Source organism: Oryzias latipes, chromosome 11, assembly GCF_002234675.1.
Source record: "Oryzias latipes chromosome 11, ASM223467v1".
In the NCBI taxonomy this organism is placed as follows: domain Eukaryota; kingdom Metazoa; phylum Chordata; class Actinopteri; order Beloniformes; family Adrianichthyidae; genus Oryzias; species Oryzias latipes.
The window spans coordinates 4,810,565-4,826,854 of record NC_019869.2 but is presented as its reverse complement, the minus strand read 5'-3'; the positions used below and the strand labels follow the sequence as shown (position 1 = coordinate 4,826,854).

At 38.3% G+C, this 16,290-nt stretch overlaps 2 protein-coding genes across 2 annotated transcripts; both read left to right on the top strand.

Annotated features, from left to right (window-relative positions):
- The first annotated feature begins 880 nt into the window (after positions 1 to 880).
- Positions 881 to 9,056, top strand: bop1 (block of proliferation 1). Its single transcript, XM_004073749.2, has 16 exons — positions 881 to 1,052; positions 1,446 to 1,646; positions 1,721 to 1,816; positions 2,188 to 2,342; positions 2,419 to 2,536; positions 4,042 to 4,143; positions 4,215 to 4,427; positions 4,503 to 4,664; positions 4,736 to 4,816; positions 5,962 to 6,031; positions 6,426 to 6,558; positions 6,646 to 6,829; positions 6,908 to 7,199; positions 7,274 to 7,358; positions 7,433 to 7,540; positions 8,718 to 9,056. Exons 1-16 carry the CDS (start codon positions 969 to 971, stop codon positions 8,869 to 8,871), a joined length of 2,238 nt encoding a protein of 745 aa, XP_004073797.1. The 5' UTR covers positions 881 to 968; the 3' UTR covers positions 8,872 to 9,056.
- A 2,885-nt stretch (positions 9,057 to 11,941) lies between these two features.
- wdyhv1 (WDYHV motif containing 1) lies at positions 11,942 to 15,913 on the top strand. The gene is made up of 6 exons (XM_004073748.3): positions 11,942 to 12,062; positions 12,360 to 12,459; positions 14,894 to 14,944; positions 15,027 to 15,175; positions 15,246 to 15,370; positions 15,466 to 15,913. The coding sequence occupies exons 1-6, from the start codon at positions 11,989 to 11,991 to the stop codon at positions 15,603 to 15,605; spliced, it is 639 nt and encodes a 212-aa protein (XP_004073796.1). The 5' UTR covers positions 11,942 to 11,988; the 3' UTR covers positions 15,606 to 15,913.
- The last annotated feature ends 377 nt before the right edge of the window (positions 15,914 to 16,290 follow it).

Below are 16,290 nucleotides of genomic sequence, written 5' to 3'. Positions count from 1 at the left end.
GATTTAAACATTTCTGACTCAGTGACTGAACTTTTCTTGCAGGATTCCAATGGATTCAGACTGAAGGAAAAAGTGGGACTTAGCTATAAAAAGAGTTAACCCAGATGGATCACTGTGGTACCAACTAGTAATACAGTCTGACTGTTCAAAACATTTGTGGAAACAGATTTTGATAAGAGGCCAGACTGTTTTTTTAGGGTAAATCTATTGTCCTATTGTCTATATTATTTTGAATATTATTATTATTATTATTATTATTATTATTATTATTATTATTATTATTATTATTATTATTATTATTATTATTATTAATAATAATAATAATAGTAATAATAATAATAATATAATTATTTTTATTATTCTTTATTGACTTGTTATTTATTTATTGTTATTTATTGTTTGTATTGACTTACTATTGATTTTTTTATTTGTAAGAAGTCCTGCAACAATGCATTTTCATTCAAGTTTGAGCTTTTAAGGCTGACTGTTTCTCTTCTTTAACATCAACAAATGATGTATCTATATATATATATATATATATATATATATATATATATATATATATATATATATATATATATATTATATACATAAAATATAATATATTTATATATATATGTATAAATATATTTAAATCTAAAAATATATACAGTTTATAAAAGCTACTTAGACACCACTAAAATCAATAGAAATCAATGTCATGTGGGCGTCGTCGACCTCACCAAGATGGCGTCGCGCTCCGCCACCGACGGCCAGGCTTCTAAAGCGGGCGTGTCTCCTCTAGTGATATAACTCATTGGTTGCAACGAACAATATTATTGTTCAGCCGGACGTGCAGTGAAGACATCTGACCGATAGGGGGCGGAGGCTGCCTTCGTGTCTTCTCGTTTTTCTCGGCCAGCATAACCTCTGACCCCGCGGGTTTTCCACGTGGGTCCGCGAAGCAGGAGCTGGAAAACGTGCAGAGCATGGAACAGAGATCAGAAATGAAGAAAGTCAGGGAGAAAACGAAGAGGAAGACGAAGGAAGTGGAGGAAGAAGAGCAAGATGAAGTGAGAAACGCAATCTAACTGTTAGAGGGAAAAAGCGGGAAATTACTCTGTGAATTAGCTAGGACTTGCTTGTTAGCGGCTAGCATGCTAATAAATAAGCAAAATCAAAACAGGCTGGAGCTTTTAAAAACGTTGACATTGCTGATAACAAATTTTCCCAACCGAACTGTTAAGCGGTGAAAATATCATATAGTTTGTTTATAAACAGACTTATAGGAATACAATATAAAAACCGCATGATTTATTTTTAAATGTATGTTTTCTGAATAGAGTTCAGTGAGAGCATCATAGAATTTGGAATTTCTTTACATACAATGAATCAGGATGCTAATATTAGCCAAACATCTATGGGGAATTGAACCATAAACAGTGATTGTGTGTGTTTGTCTTCAGCTTTTTGATATCAACAACAAAGCTACTGAGAAAGATGAAGACGACGATGACCTGTCAGACAGTGAGGACAGTCAATTTTCTGGACTGGAGGATTCCGGGAGCGACTCTGAGGATGAAGAGTCAGACGTTGAAGAGAAAAGTTCCGATGATGTGGAGGAAGCTGATGGATCAAATGATGATCCGGATAAACAGAGGCAGCAGGTGAGGTTTGCTGCTGTGGACTTACTGCGACCGGATATTATTATGGTTCTTCTGAAAATCTGTCGCATTTGCAGACAAAAGTGAAGAACAACAAAAACAAGAAAGGAGCAACTGAAGGAAAACAAGAGAAGAAAGGAGATGAGTATGAGCATGACACCTCGGATGAGGAGGTAGGAGTAGCGGCATCTGGGATTCTTTAGTGATCTCCTCGGATTGTCACTTTTATTCGCTTTTTATTTTTCTAGTAATTTCCTGTACGTCCTCAGCTTCTTGCATGTAGATGTTTGATCACCCTTTTTTATTTTATTGGTTATTTTAGAACAAAGTTTGTCTGTTTTTTTCTTGTCACTTGCCCTCTGATCTGGACCTACCTTACTTTACACAGTCTATTATTGTATAATTCTATATGCATGTTTGTGTTTTACCTTATTTGTTTTGCAAACCACCTTTTTTCTTTAAATACCTCTGTCCTGTTTCCTTGCTTGAACTCTTCTGTTGGATTCTAAAAGGTTCTCATGTGCTGGTTCTGATTCTTCTGCAGGACATCAGGAACACAGTGGGCAACATTCCCATGGAATGGTACAAAGACTTCCCTCACATTGGCTACGATCTAGATGGAAAGAAGATTTTCAAGCCAATCAGGAACAAGGATGAGCTGGACGAATTCTTGGATAAAATGGAAAATCCTGACTACTGGTCAGCTAGCCAGCGCATTTCCGCGTCCTCTACAGTTTCAAACAGGAAACGCTAACGGTTTTGGTTGTGCGTGCAGGAGGACAGTTCACGACAAGCAGACGGGAAGAGACATTGTGCTGTCAGACGAGCAGGTGGATCTGGTCAACCGACTGCAGAGAGGGCAGTTTGGAGACATCAACTTCAATGAGTACCAGGTATGCTCAGGGAGGCTTTGCATCCTTATTTTTGGCTTTTTTTGTGGTATTTTCAGAGGAATCTGTATTTATGAGCCTAAGTACAAATGCTCCTACCTGAAACCTATCTTTTTTTTTCAGGAAACAAGAAAAATGTGTTTCAAATATTCCAGCCGATGGTGATGTGAGGTTTTTGTCTTGTGACTTTCGGGTCATAAGACTTTTTTGCAGATTCACTTAAAATGTGAATTTGTCCTTGTTCTCAGCATTTAATGCTAAAAACTCAAAATCTAACAATTTGCAGATAGGAGATATTGTATTTTGGTCATCGATGTGCAATCTGGAAAAATTTACAAAGCAGACAGACTAACAGTTAAGCTTAGTTTCCAGAGATTCATATGAAATTTCTGACATCTTTTTGACAAACGTCTGTTTTTAGTCGCAAGCTGCACACATTTTGAAATTAAACGAAATTCCAGAGTGCCTCTGATTAAAAACAGTGGGAGAAAATACTATATTGGGGTGGAAAAAGTGACTGCAGGGAACACGGTAGCGACAAAGTGGCGTCAAAAGAGTGAACGAAAAAAACGAAACTATCTAAGATATGTCACAACATAACAAATTAAAAAGACAAAAAATATGCAAAAAACTACAAAGTAAACAAGCAATAACTCAAATTTGACCACATGTCCCACAGCCTTTGAAGAACCAGAGGGAAGATAGTGTCTAAAATGACCTATCAGCTGAAGTTTTAGGTTATTGTGACATAAAGCTGGTTAACCATTGTACCTGTTCCATATGTACTGACGGAGAAATACGTTTTGTCTTCTGTTCAGACAAGATTGACATCATCTATTTTAACCGTTTATATATTTATGTACGTGAAAATATATATGTATATACTATTATATATATTCATACCTCTGTATGCATATATAAACAGTAATCATTATCATAGAGGCAACATTTAGTCTTTACTAAAAGAAAAAAATGTTTTTTTTCTTCCAAATGTCAAATCAAGAGCAGCTTAAAGTGAACGAAAAATCCAAATTATAAATTCGGAAATAGTTTTAAACTCCTCAACGTATGCTGTAAACGTGAAATAAATATTGAACATTTGAAAAACGGTGAGCTTGAAAAATATATAGTTTATATTTAAAGAAATACTCTAAACTTAACTTTAAGAAAAACTTAACCTGAAACTGTTATCAAATGAAAAGTAATGACACACTTGCTGGTTTTTTTTTGTGGGTTTTTTCCGGTTCTCAATTTATAGTTTCAACTTAGAATTTTCTGAGTTATCCCAATTTTACGTGGGGGTGGAGTTCTGAGCCCATTGGGTACCAGGAAATGATTGACATTGAGAGACAGAGGTTATGGTGATGTCATATCTGCTCCAGGACAGTCTGTTGTTGGTGCTTCCTCATCCCTCCTTTTTCCATTCAGTTTAAGCTGATCCCGAGTGGAAACCACATATATGAGCTTTGAAGTAGCAGCTGTTGAGTTTGACTCCTTGTCTTCTTCAGCCAACAGTGGAGTTCTTCAGTAGCGACGTCATGATTCATCCAGTCACCAACAGACCTGCAGACAAACGGAGCTTCATACCATCCCTGATTGAAAAGGAGAAGGTAACAAAGTGAGAAGAATGCTGCAGATTTGCTTTTATCGCCTAACCATTGATCTATTTTGCCGTCTAAAGGTTTCTAAACTGGTTCATGCCATAAAAATGGGCTGGATCAAACCAAGACGAGTGCAGGACGACAGCAAAGAGCGCTACTATGACCTGTGGGCCAATGAGGATTCGTCCATTCTGGCGAAGCACAGGATGCACCTGCCGGCCCCCAAATTGCGCCTCCCTGGTCACGAGGAGTCTTACAACCCCCCACCCGAGTACCTGTTCACTGAAGAAGAGGTGAGGGCCAAATCAAAGTCCCACTTAAGGCATATTGTTTCTCAGTAAATGAGTCTTTGAGCCTCCGTTCCACAGAAAGCGCTGTGGGAGCAACAAGATCCCGAAGACAGAAAGCTGCCATTTATTCCCAAGAAGTTCTCCAGCCTCCGTCAGGTTCCAGCATATTCCCGGTTCATCCATGAGAAGTTTGAGCGCTGCCTGGATCTTTATCTGTGTCCCCGACAGAGGAAGATGAGGGTAACTAACTAATTAACTAACCCGCCTGCTTAACAGATGGAAGCTCTTCTCTCATACGAAACTGTCTGCAGGTCAACGTGAATCCAGAAGATCTGATTCCCAAACTCCCTAAACCCAAGGACTTGCAGCCTTTTCCAACAACACAGTCTCTGGTGAGTCACGCACCGCTAACACTCTGATCTGTTCTGTACGGTGGCCCTGAAGGACAAATCACATCAACAAATCCCTCAGTGCCAAGACACATTCAAGATTAAAAAGAATAATAAAAAGCTTTAAAAAGATGAACAAAATTCGCCCAAAAAATGAAACGTCTCAGAAAACAGAAGTAATTCCCAGTAATCAAAATGAAAGAAAATAAGAAGCTGGGAAAGGTATTATGGGATGTCACTGATTGGATGATGACGTTTGTACACCGCTTAAACTGGAAGTTAGAAAAATTGATCCCATGATGGAGAAACAAGTGATAATATAGAGCACTAAAATTCCATAAAAATCAACCAGAGAACAACAAAACACAAAAACAAATAGGCTACCATGGAGCCGAGGTACCTGGCAGCCTGCCGTGTCGCTCTCCACAGTTCAGGCAAAAACATCCCTCTGCTTTCCTCCTTCTTCAAAACTCAAACCTCATCATCCAATCAGCCAAATCCCATAATACCTAGCTTTTCTGGTTTCTTATTTTGTTTCATTTTTTTTTTAAACATTTCAAATTGATTTCTGGAAATTACTTTTGTTTTCCCAAATGTGGTTTCCCAAAAATCACTTTTGGGGAAAGTAAATGATAATATTTTACCTTTGGCAAACTAAAGAAGGTTTTTTTCAATGACGTAGGAGTCATTTTGGCATTTTCATTTTCCTACCTGGAAGTAAGACGACTTGATCTCTGAGGCTCCCCCTTTCGCTCCTTGTGGGCGCCGCCCATTTCATGACGTCAACCTAGATTCGGCCTCGGCAGCGTGTCTGCGTCTCGCCCACGAAAACAAACATTTAAAATTTTGCAAAGATGGATGTGAATATAAAAGGAAAGTGTTTACCCGACACAGAGAAAGTGGGTGTTAGCCTGGGGCGGGGCTGGCAGCTCAGACTCTTCCTGGAAGGGGCTGTTCCTCACTTTGTGATGTCACAATGTGAGGACCAACTCGTTTTCATGGTTTAGGAGGGGGTGATGCTCTTTAATATGTCTTTTTGATGGAGTAATTTGTTGATGTGTTTTGCACTTCCGTAGTTCTGATTCTTGGCTGAATTTATCCGTGACACGATGTGAGCTACATGACCTACTGCTTTTACCCGTGTTCAGGTGTATCGAGGTCACAGCAGTCTGGTTCGCTCCGTCAGCGTGTCTCCATCCGGACAGTGGCTTGCATCAGGTGATGTCTGCCAGCATTTTTTTTTTTTTTTTTTACTTTTATCTTTATTCTAGTCATGATAATAACAGCAACATCTCTAAAATTGCTCCTTTCAGGATTCTAAACTTTTTACCCAATCACAGATGGGTTTGAGAACTCTAAACATATTTAAAAAGATCATTTTCTTCATGGTATATTTATCACATAAGGTCTTCTGGATATAATAAAACTCAGAAAATGGTGCTTATAAGCCAAAAAGAAAGATCTAAATGCAACACTTTTCAAAAGGGACCAAACTTCTGAACAAGGGATAAGTACTTGTTTTAGTCGCAGGCTTGATAGAATTTTGCAGGATTCTGGTCTAAAATTTTTTACTGAAAGCTGTTATTAAAGTGTTTATTTAATGTGTGCACAGGTAGTGATGACGGTTCTGTCAGATTCTGGGAGGTCTGTTCCTCTCGCTGCATGAAGATTGTCCAAGTGGGCGGAGCCGTAAAGAGCGTGGCATGGAATCCAAACCCGGCCTTGTGTCTGCTGGCTGTTGCTGTGTAAGGATCTTCATGTTTCTTCCTTTGATTTTTTTTGTTTTATGTTCTCTTCTCAACATTTTTTGTTTGTTTGTGTTTTGCTTCCAGGGACTCGACGGTCCTGATCTTGTCTCCGTCTCTGGGGGACAAACTGGTCATCTCTTCATCGGAGCGGCTGCTTGCTGGTTCCCAGGAGGAGAACCCGTCAGAAGGTCCCCAACCTGTGGTCTGGTCTGAGACAGAGGGGGAGGAGCTAAAGGAAGGGATCCATCTTAAAATCCAGCATCCCAAAGTGAGAAATTCCACATTAGTGACGGGAATTATCGCGTGATCAAACCGGTGAACTGACTGGTTGGTTTTCGTTTCCCAGGCCGTCCATCAGGTGACGTGGCACGCTAAAGGAGACTACCTGGCCTCTGTGATGCCAGACCATTCCAGTCACCTGCAGGTGTTTATTCACCAGCTGAGCCGGAGGCGGAGCCAGAACCCTTTCAGGAAAAACAAAGGTCTTGTTCAGTGCGTCGCCTTCCACCCGATTAGGCCCTTCTTCTTCGTGGCAACGCAACGCTACGTCAGGATCTACAACTTAGTCAAACAGGAAATGGCCAAAAAACTTCAGGCCAACTCCAAGTGGATCTCTAACATCGCAGTCCACCCTGGAGGTAGGTAGAGTCTAAAATCCTCCCATAAAAACAGCAGAATGGAGCCTTTATGTCACCTGTCTGTCTTTGCACAGGTGATCATGTGATCTGTGGGAGTTACGACTGTAAGCTGAGCTGGTTTGACCTAGACCTCTCAACAAAACCATACAAGGTTCTACGGTACGTCCACATTTGGGGATTTCGTCCCATTCAAGACTGATGACAAAGATGCAATAATCACTTCCTGTCTGCAGACACCATAAGAAGGCAGTGAGGAGCGTGGCCTTTCACAAAGGTTACCCGTTGTTCGCCTCAGCCTCTGACGATGGGACGGTGATCGTCTGTCACGGGACCGTTTACAAGTAAGTCTTTAATACAAGCCTGTGAAATGATTGACAGGAGTGTCAATACTTAAATGCAGGTATTCCTATATGTTAAATGGTCAGGAATTTATAAAATCGCAGCATGTCGGAAACTGTCTCCACACCTTTGTGGAAGAATTATCAATCTAAAGCCCCACAAACTTCACGTTAGCTTAAGATCAGTGCAAAGAAAGCGTCGTGATATGTATGGAAGCAGTCATGTAGCATAATTAAAAAGAAACGTCAAATCCAGAAATGCTTTTTCATTTTCTACATCAACATCGCGTATTCTGTCACTTAATTAAAATGATGAAGAAAATGGTATTTAACATTTCATTCTGAATAAGTTTTCTGGTAAATGTGTAGCAAAATTCCTTTAGAAATGTCTAATTTGACAATTAAAATGGATTAACAGAAATGCTTTTTCATTTTCAAAATGTAACTGCATCAATTGACCCAAAATTAAAATGAAAAAGCAATATTTCAAAATGCTTTTTCATTTCTACTTAAAAACCGCTTATTCTGTGTCATAATTAAAATGAAAATGCAAAGAGGGGATTGCATTTTCATTTTAACCCCTGCGAATAGCGTCACAGAATTAACTTAGACTAAGCATTTCCAGAGGGGAGGCGGGGCGATGACGTCAGTGCTTTCTCCGTGTGTCCGGTTGCTAAGAGACACATGCTAGGAGCAGTGGAGCTTTGTGTTAGCGGCAGAGGAGAGGGCTTTGTGATGGTTGTGCTCTCCTGGTGATTGTACACAGCTTCTCAGGACTACGTAGCAGCATTTCTGCCTTAGACAGAATAAGCAGTGTTGAAGAAGAAAATGAAAAAGCATTTTGGCAGATTGCCTTTTCATTTTAATCTTGAGTCAAAAAATGCAGCTTCATTTTGAAAATGAAAAAGCATTTCTGGTTTTGACTTTTCTTTTTAACTATGCTACACAAATGCTTCCATAGATATGGGTTTTTTTAGGCCGTACAGCTGCATTTATGACACAAAAGGCCGTTAAAGGTTTTATGGCAGCAGGACCAACATCTTTCTATTGGTTGCTAATGTATTGTCATTAAAGTGTAAATAGAGATGAGCGTTTACTTTTACTAATACAGTGTACATAATGCTTTTCAATGACGTTCTGATGCATGCAGGTTTAATAGAACTCTTCTTTCCTCTTTCAGCGATTTGCTTCAGAACCCGCTCATCGTTCCTGTGAAAGTCCTAAGAGGTCATGTGATCACGCATGACCTTGGGGTTCTGGATGTAACGTTTCATCCCACACAACCCTGGATTTTCTCCTCGGGAGCTGATGCGACAGTCCGGCTTTTCACCTAGAAAACCTCTCCAATTGTGTCGGATCTACAATAAAGACGGGATTGCTTTTTTTTAGCAGGAAATTCAAAATATTTGTCCATTTTCATAGCTGGAATATTATAGTCTGTTGTTTCTCCACTACAGAAAATGTGTAATTTCTAGCATCATCAATGTGTTTGTTTAATAAATAGTAATATTCTTACTTAGCGGTTTCTGTTTTGATTGATAATTCATTACACTTCAAACAGCAGTTTAATCTGATCAAGTAGTAGTGGTTCATTTCAAGAAATCTAACAGTGTTTGCAGTAATGAGATTACTTGAGAAGTACTCCCCATATTCTTCCAATAATACTGGTAAATTATTACTCATTTTTAATCAAACTATTTGTTATTTAGATGACTTTATTAATACCACAATGGGAAAATTTCATTTATCTGTGGCAGCAAAAACAACATCCAGAAATAATCTATATAATATAACGTCAAAAAAGGACATCAGAAATGACATTCATATTAAATAAATATTTAACATTAAATAAATACAGCTGCAAAAGTGTAAAAAACGTGGTCTGCAAAACATGTAAACTGTAAAAAACATGTAAAAACTTTTTTTCATTTTTTTTTTCAAATACAGACATAAGTAATGAAGTTCACACCAAAAACAAACAACTGGATGGATGATCAACATAAACAACAAAAATAACAAATAAACATACTTTGTCATTGTGGAATGGCATTATGAAAGTTTGGTCAGTGCATCATTCATTCATAAAAATGCATTTACTCAATTACAATTATTGACAGCTAGTAAAAGGTGCATCAGTCGTTTTGAAACAAGTATTTACAATTATAGTGGTAAAATTGCAAAACAAGGGCAATTATAATAAATACACTTAAAAAATACATCTTATAAACATAATACAGTGAGTTTTTAAAAAGACTTAGTGCAGTTTCAGCAGCTGCAATAACATTTTTTATTAATGTTTAAAATATTTATTACAGTAAGATTAGAGCTGTTCTTGAGATGATTTTTATTTGTGCCTGTTATCTTTCAGTATTGTATATTGTACAAAAATCTAACATTTATATAAAGAAATATGCATTTTTCCTGACTTGTGCAGAACAGTTTATAAAAAATTTGTATTTAATTACTCCTTTGCGGATATAAGAAGGTTTTTAAAGCACGTTGGTGAAATCATTGATGGATGATCATTACTGCACTGGAAACTCCTATTCAGACATAATTTTAGCCCACACAACACTCCCATATGGATCTGTCTGTATATTTTATGTAGGAACAAATTAATATTTTACAAAAAGTCTCGTAAAAATTTGATGACTCAGTGCTTCCCTCTCAACAACTTAGCACTTCAATTACAAGACATGACAATGCCTTACCGTTTCAGATGTCCAGAAACGGTTTTAAGTATCACAACACTTCACAAGAGACATGCAAAGTCTGTACCAAGAAAATTTCCTTGCCTTACTGGAGAAGGTTAAGAAAGACCTGAAGAACTGGGAAGTTCTCAACCAGTCTCTTGCAGGGAAAGTAAATAGTATAATAATGAATATACTTCCCAGATTCCTTTACCTGTTTCAGTGCGTCCCCTCTACATCCCTAAATCTTTTTTTAAATCTGTCGACAAAAGCTTTTCTTCATTCATCTGGAGCGGTAAGACCCCAAGACTCTGTTTAAAATTATCACAAAGACCTAAGCATCAAGGTGGCTTAGGCCTACCAAACCTGTGCCAATACTACTGGGCCTCTAATGTTCAAAAAACGATAGATTGGCTCCAAGCTTATGACATCAACTGGTATCGATTTGAAGCCTCCTCCTATAATACAAAAACTCTGACAGCCCTAATTGGATCTAGTCTCCCCTGTGTCATTTCACACTATATTACACACAATCCAGTAGTTACCAATACCTTTAAAATTATGTTTCAATTCAGACAGACGTATGGACTCACTCAAGTGCTTACCACTAGTCCTATACACAAAAATCACCTTTTTCTCCCTGGTCAGACAGACTTCGTATTCATGATTTGGGAAGTGATTAAGGTACAGTATAATCAACTTTAAGGACATGTACCTAAGCGGTATATTTGCAAGCTTCAATGATCTTGCTTCCAAATTTTGTCTGCCTCACTCTCACTTTTTTTAGTACCTTCCAGTGTGTCGCTTCCTTCAGCAGCATGACCCTAACTTCCCTAACATACTGTGTTAGATGAGGTGTTTGAGTTGCCACTCAATTCAAAAAGATTCATTTCCAAAATCAAAGACTGCAAAATTCCTGCTTCCATCTTTGTTGTTTGATTGTCGACTGGTTAATTCAAAACTTCCAAACTTATGTAATACGTTCTTTGTTTGTTGGAGAACTGTTTCCAACATTCTACAAAACTCATTCTATGTCCCAGCATTACACAAAAAAGTTTTTTAAAAACCCAATTTTTCCAAAATACAAAGAAACCCATTTTAAACAATGAATGCAGTATACCCATGCAAGGAACTGCTACATTTACGTTTTGGTTTTCAAGAAAATAACTGTTAATAAATATAAAATCACTTGATCATCTGTTTTTTGAATGTACATATGTTACCAGTTTTTGGGAGTATTGTGTTTGTTGGTGCTCCTCAAAGTTTCCTTTTCCTATTTCTATTCCGTTACAGTTGTGAGTACTTTCTGGTGATAATTTATTTGATTTGGCATTTGATACTTTATTAAATTCTGGGAAATTCTTCATCAATGAGAGCAGATTTTTTTAAAATCAAATCATTATTCAATACATTTCATAAAGAGATCTGTTTACATTTTAAATCCTTGGAATTCAAGAAAAACAGAAATGCAATAAAACTGTCAATTTTCATTGAAGATCACATGTTGTATGACCATACCTAGTGTGAGCTACAATTCTAATGTTATTTATTTATTTTTTCTTTGTATTGTATTCTTTTTTCTTTTTATATCTTTCTATTGTAGTTATGTGAATGTGTACGTGTCATCCTTTGAAGTTCAATAAGAATAAAATAAAATAAAAAGTTGGTGAAATCAACGCTACAGGAATGGGCTTTTAGTTTGAAAGGACGGATGTGACGTACTGTATTTTCGGTGAGGTTCTTTCCGGTTAGCTTACAGACATGAAGGGTCAGTTAAAGAAAGGTGTGGAAGTAATACCAAGCCGGGAAAACTGCGTTTATACCAGCTGTTATTGGTAAAAACCAAGTTTTAACAAATCAGAAAAGCAGCCCACTGTCCTGCAGTCTTTAGTTTTGTGTCAATAAATCATTTATTGTCAAGAAAAACATCAAAATGCTAAGCGGATCCGCTCGGCTAATCGATATTCACAGTTTACATTGTTAAATGTTATACCCATTTTTAAAACTGTTATAGTGAATGAGTTATTTCAATGCCATCTGTCTAATTAATGATTGAATGAATTTTCAGGGAAATATAGTTCATTTTAATCAAGTGAATGAGTGGCTAATGCTGCTTTCCTTTACTTTCTCAGTGAGGAAAATGTTTGGAAGCTCTGTGAGTTTATTCAAGCACAGAAAATGGTTCCACTGGACCAGTTTGCTGTAATTTTCATCTCTAACGACACCAGAACGGTAAGAAGATCTGGAAACATTTTAAACGGCTTAACAAGACAATCGAATAAACAAAATGTTTGCTTTAAAAATAATATTTCAAAAAGTACCTCATACTGAGAATGATGGGCACCGAGCCCTCAAGGGTTCAGGTGGTCTCAAGAAATATTTGAAAGTAAATAACAGGCCTTCTCTGTAAAAAGAAAAATCCTTTTTGCAAAACATCTGGTAGTTTCAAAATACAGCTACAGTGATCCCTCGCTATAACACGGTTTACTTTTCACGGTTTCGCTACTTCACGGATTTGCATCGTGCATTGTGTTCTGCATTCTGATTGGCTAAAAAGTCACTTCACTTCTCTACCTGTGCGTCAATAACATTGCAGTTTAATATGTACACGTACGTAAATCAGCGTGCCAAATTTACAACAGATACGTGCAAATCATCTTGCAATTTCGAGTTTCTCTATAACCCATGAAAAAAAGGAGCGACAACAACAACTGCCTATCACTATGTTCTTCTCCCGAACAAACACAGCTGCACCGCGGGCTTCAAAGGGAGACTGCAGAGCGGAGTCAGGATGCAGCGGCTCAAGAGCAGTGAATTACACCTGAGTCACTATTTGTCTGACCGTACTTTGTATTTTTTTAAAAATCATTTTAAATATCTTCCCGTTTAATCCAAATACTCGGGTCGCGGTGGGCGGGGCTAATCTCCGCGATTTGAAGCCTTCTGTTCACATTGATGATTAAAATTCTTATTTGACAGTACAATACAGAAGATATTTGTTGAAAAACCTTTTCTAAAGTACTTTTATTTGTGAAACAATTCCTTAGCCTGTAAAACGGTTTGTTCTTTCTTTTCAATGTATAATAGAGAATTTAATTGTATAATAATTGTTAAAAAAAAAGGTTTCTACTTCACGGATTTTGCCTATCACGGGTTCTTTTTGGAACGTAACCCCCGCGAAAAACAAGGGTTTACTGTACTCCATTAATTGTGTCCAAATTGGAGGGCTGTGTTCTTCCTGGGCTGCATCTGAAGGCTGCTTACGTAACATGTTGTCCAAATTCAACAAGTCCTTTAAATATGGCCACCGAATACAGCCTTCTTTTTACCCGATTTCAAGGATTGCTCTGGTGTACCCTTCTATGCTGTCCATATCCCAAGATGCATAGCAGTAGAACCCGGATATTTTCTGACAACAATGGCTCCATGCCTGGTTCACTCCTCCTCCCTGTTCGGGACTCACGGTTGCTAGGCAACAGGACATTCACTGATGTAATGGCTGGAATTATCTAAAGGCTAGACTCGTCCAAATTCACAGCCATTAACATCTGACCTACCCGCTCAACAAAGGACCCGAGTAACATCGCCAGGGAAGACTGCGGCCATTGAAGGACGCAGACTTCGAATTTGGGAGCACCCAATATATAACGCTCAAATGTTGTGAAAGCGTCTCACTAAAACGGTCAATCAAACCAAACAAAGAAGTTCATCAAACAAATAGGCAATCCCTAAAACTGGCCACTACACACAGTACATTACAAAAACCAAAGAAATCCCGGACAAGCCCCCAATTTATGTTACACCCCATTTTAGGAAAAAGAAATACTATTTAATAAAAAAACAACCAAATTACTGTATATTTGCAGTATAAAGCACACTTAAAACCCTTAATTTTTTTATTTAAAAAGCAACAGTTTGTCTTAAAATCATGATCACCCTATCTATTAATTAGTTATGCTGCAAACAAGGTTGGGTGTTATTGTGAATACCCTCACGCGGCTAATGTGTGGCGATGTTGGACTGTTTTTTTGGTTACCAAAAAGGTTGTGTGATAGCGTAGTCACGGTAACGTTTGTTTTAGCGCTATCAGTCTGTTTTGTCCACGTGCTGCAAGCAAAGTAACGTGACTGACTGACGGACATTTCTCTGACTCTTTAATCTCACTTAATCTGCCTTGTAGTTCGGTGTGCTCTATATGTGACATATGCTCAAAATAGACCATTCATTGATGTTGTGCTTGATAATCCGGTGAGCCCTGTAGTGTGGAAAATACTGTACAAAGAACAAAGCCTGTATGTATGTTCTGCCCTGGAGATCCTTGCCCAGTCTGGTGCTCTGGACAATTAGGCACAAATGTGCAATCAAAGCTGGCAGAGGAGAAGGAAGACAGAAAACCTCCCACTCCAGCAGAAAATATAAAAGAAAATAGAGAGAGAAAACCCAAATGTACAAAAAAGCCATCACACTGTCATTTATCCATAAATTTTCTAAATCTGCTTAATCTGTTTTGAGGTCGAAGTGGTTGCTGGAGCCTATCCCAACTACTGTTGGGTGAAGGTGTGGGTACAGTTCCTCTGTGTGTCGCAGGGCAGGGCTCTTTTTTTTGGAAAGTAAATCTCTTTCTTCCTTTATCTGAAACTCAAGTTCATTATCTTTTCTCCGTTAGGTTCCTCTTTGGAGACAAAAGTCCGGACATGACGACCGGCCGGTGATCTGGGTGTGTCAGACCCCTCCATCTTTGAAAGTTGCTGTGGGAATCTCCAAATGACCATGAATGGTTTTGTCGTTCTGTGTTGCAGGACTACCACGTGATCCTGCTGAAGGTGGGTGTGAAGTCAGACAGTGTGATCTATGATCTGGACTCGGTGCTGCCGTTTCCCTGCAGCCTGCGGCTCTACGCAGCTCAGGCCCTCCGGTCGGACCGCAACCTCAGACCTGAGTATCACAGGTAATAAACGCAAAGCAGACTACTGGTGACGCACCCATAAAACACCATAGTAACCCGGATTTTATGCCAGGAAGTTGCGAGTGGTTCCTGCGAACAGCTTCTTGTTGAACTTTGCGTCCGATCGATCTCACATGAGGAATTCTGATGGAACCTGGAAGATGCCTCCCCCATCATACCCCCCCATTTTTACGGCTGGTAAAGATAATGTCCCCCTGTATTAGCAGGCCTAATATAGCACGTCTTATGAATGGTTAATGATACCATTAATCTGCGGTGTATTTTCTCCTCAGAGAGTAAGATGAACCTGGACGACTTCATTAGTATGAACCCCGCCGTCGGCTGGGGAACCGTTTACACTCTGGATCACTTTCTGCTGAAGTTTGTAGAAGCTGCCTCTACGTCTGCTTCATCATCAACTACAGCGTTGTAGCAGCTGCTGGTTGTAGCTTCAGGTCTTGAGGTTGGAGAAGGATTTTCCTGCTAAAGACCTGGTGGAGCCAGCTGCAGGTGAAAGTGCCTCCTGACAGGGAAAGACTGTTGAGGACTTCCATTTGTTTGTGAAAATGTGGCCCAGTGAAATCCTTTTCCATCATAAGAAAAGTATAAATGTAAATATTCTGTACAGATTAAGGGGTAAATGCATAGTTTTCTGGTAACTATGGAAGCAGATCTGTTTTTTCTAATTTTGTAAATTTTTATGTAAAAAGTTTACAAAAATAAACTTTTTGAGACAACTGAGCAGCTTGACTTCCACACTCTTAGAAGAATTAAAGACAACAAATGTTTGTAAAAATAATTAATATGAATGAAGTTTAGCCTCAAATACAAAAGGAGTTTATACAAATATACTCCTTGAGTGCAATGATTCATAAACCCCTATTGAAACAGGAAAATCAGTCTAACACAAGAGGCCTTTTAGCTTTTATCTGCTGGATCAGCTGCTGCACAAGACAAGTTTTTAAAACATTGAAATTTCAACAGTTTTATCTCATCTTTACTTCATAAAGTAGATAAAATTATTTAATCTCAATTGTTTCAATTCAGAACAAAAACTAATCAGTGTCAGAGAAGCAAAAAACCTAAATATTTTGTCCAAAATTGATTTATTACTAATC

What these genes read in the sequence shown, in the direction of transcription:
- bop1 (XM_004073749.2), top strand. Translation starts at nt 969, where the DNA reads ATGGAACAGAGATCAGAAATGAAGAAAGTCAGGGAGAAAACGAAGAGG. An exon ending in CCCGACAGAGGAAGATGAGG is followed by an intron (nt 4,665 to 4,735) that starts GTAACTAACTAA and finishes AACTGTCTGCAG; the next exon opens with GTCAACGTGAATCCAGAAGA. An exon ending in CGGACAGTGGCTTGCATCAG is followed by an intron (nt 6,032 to 6,425) that starts GTGATGTCTGCC and finishes ATGTGTGCACAG; the next exon opens with GTAGTGATGACGGTTCTGTC.
- wdyhv1 (XM_004073748.3), top strand. Translation starts at nt 11,989, where the DNA reads ATGAAGGGTCAGTTAAAGAAAGGTGTGGAAGTAATACCAAGCCGGGAA. An exon ending in TCTCTAACGACACCAGAACG is followed by an intron (nt 12,460 to 14,893) that starts GTAAGAAGATCT and finishes TTTCTCCGTTAG; the next exon opens with GTTCCTCTTTGGAGACAAAA. An exon ending in CCCCCCCATTTTTACGGCTG is followed by an intron (nt 15,371 to 15,465) that starts GTAAAGATAATG and finishes TTTTCTCCTCAG; the next exon opens with AGAGTAAGATGAACCTGGAC.